This window comes from Apodemus sylvaticus, chromosome 7, assembly GCF_947179515.1.
Source record: "Apodemus sylvaticus chromosome 7, mApoSyl1.1, whole genome shotgun sequence".
Classification (NCBI taxonomy): Eukaryota; Metazoa; Chordata; class Mammalia; order Rodentia; family Muridae; genus Apodemus; species Apodemus sylvaticus.
In genome coordinates, this window is record NC_067478.1 from 89,375,422 (window position 1) to 89,377,332 (window position 1,911).

The 1,911-nt window shown below is 37.7% G+C and overlaps 1 protein-coding gene across 1 annotated transcript; it reads right to left on the reverse strand.

Moving 5' to 3' along the window:
• Positions 1 to 416: 416 nt before the first annotated feature.
• Positions 417 to 1,361, reverse strand: LOC127689747 (olfactory receptor 150-like). Its single transcript, XM_052189365.1, has one exon. The coding sequence runs from the start codon at positions 1,359 to 1,361 to the stop codon at positions 417 to 419; it is 945 nt and encodes a 314-aa protein (XP_052045325.1).
• Between the last annotated feature and the right edge of the window lie 550 nt (positions 1,362 to 1,911).

The following is a 1,911-nucleotide window of genomic DNA, read 5'->3' on the forward strand; positions in this document are numbered from 1 at the left end:
GTTTTGTATATCACAATGTCTGAAATCCTTACAAATAGATTTCATTAAAAGGGACAATTACATAATATATTGAGAAAATCAAAAATGTTTGCCAAATGTATTTATTCTCTGATATAAGATAAATATGTCTTACATAAAAGGAAAATTGTTCTTCATATGTAAAATGGAATCACTCATAAGAAGGCTTTGATGGTTTGACAAACTGACTAGTGTGATGCATGCTATGATAAGCAGATGATTCTCTATATCCCAAATAGATGTTGTCCTTCATATGTTCCATTGGCAAACCTTGTACTGCCCTTGGAGACTTTAAAAATAAACAGCGATAGGTAGAAGTAATCTTATATCATGCGGTGGCCATACTTAGCGAGCTGAACTCTGATAGCTCTCTAAACAAGAATTTTAGTAAAGAAAAATCACTTATGTTCACAAGAAAACTTTCTTTCAAGGAACTTATTTAGAACAACTTTGACATCCTTATTTCTCAGGCTGTAGATCAAGGGATTCAGCATGGGCACAGCTATGGTATAAAATACAGACGACACTTTCCCTTGGTCCATGGAGCTTACTGATGATGGCTGCAGGTACGTAAATGCAAGGGAGCCAAAGAAGATAGCAACAGCTGATATGTGTGAGCTGCAGGTGCTGAAGGCTTTGGACCTGCCTTCAGTGGATTTAATCCGGAGGATGCTGGCAATGATTAATACGTAAGAGCTTAGAATAGTCAGAGTTGGAATAAAGATATTGAAAACACTGAAGCATAAAACTACTACTTCATTAATAAAAGTGTCAGAACAAGAGAGTTCCAGGAGTGGGGAAAGATCACAGAAGTAATGATGTATTACATTAGCCTTACAGAAATCCACTTTTAGCATGCATACTGTGTGAGTTGTGGCACCAATCAAAGCCATACTGTATACTCCAAATATCATGCAGGAACAGACTTGATAGGACATTACAGCATTGTAAAGCAAGGGGTTACAGATGGCAACATAGCGGTCATATGCCATTACAGCTAACATGTGACACTCTGCAATAGCAAAAAATGTAAAAAAGTAGAATTGCATCATGCATTCAGAATAGGAGATGATGTTATTCAAAGCCAAAAAGTTCACCAGCATTTTTGGAATAATGACAGTGGACTGGCATAGGTCAACAAAGGACAGACTACTAAGGAAATAATACATGGGTGTGTGTAGATGAGAACTGAATAGTATCAGGGTAATCATGCTCAGATTCCCTGCCACTGTGACCACATAGATTCCTAGGAACAGGAAGAAGAGGGGCAACTGCAGCTCTGGTTTTTCTGTTAACCCAGCAAGATTAAACTCAATTACTCCAGAAAGATTTCCTTGAAACATTTTCTTCTGGGAGTTCTATGTAAAAAGAGGTGGAAAAAATGGGATTAGTATCTATTATCTTATCATATACTTAAGTGTTAAACAGAAGTCTGTATGTTTAAATTTTACTAAGCCCACTTTATTAAGGGTTCTTGAACACTTCAACCTCCCTTCTAACTTACCAACCAGAGGTAGTGGAGAAATAAGGTTACTTGGTTTTCCTTTTTCAGGACCTGTTTAAAAGTAGTTCGTTGTGGTGATTCCACTCTTCAATGTCAGTATACCTGCAATCCAATCAAATATCAAATATCAAACATAAACCAGTATCAAGGTTTGACTCAACAGAACCTTCAAGGATCTGCTAAATCCATTTGTGTCAGTAGTATTAACTATCCAGAATCAGCCACAATACCACAAGAAGTTCATTGGCACATTTCTCTCTGCCAAGTGAAGACCATACAAGACTACTGAAGCTTTTCACAGGCAGTGCAGACCAGCAAAATGTTTGATGGTCAGCAAAGGCTAGGCAAGCATTGCAGGTGCAGCAACACCAGTGATCTTTCACTGCCTG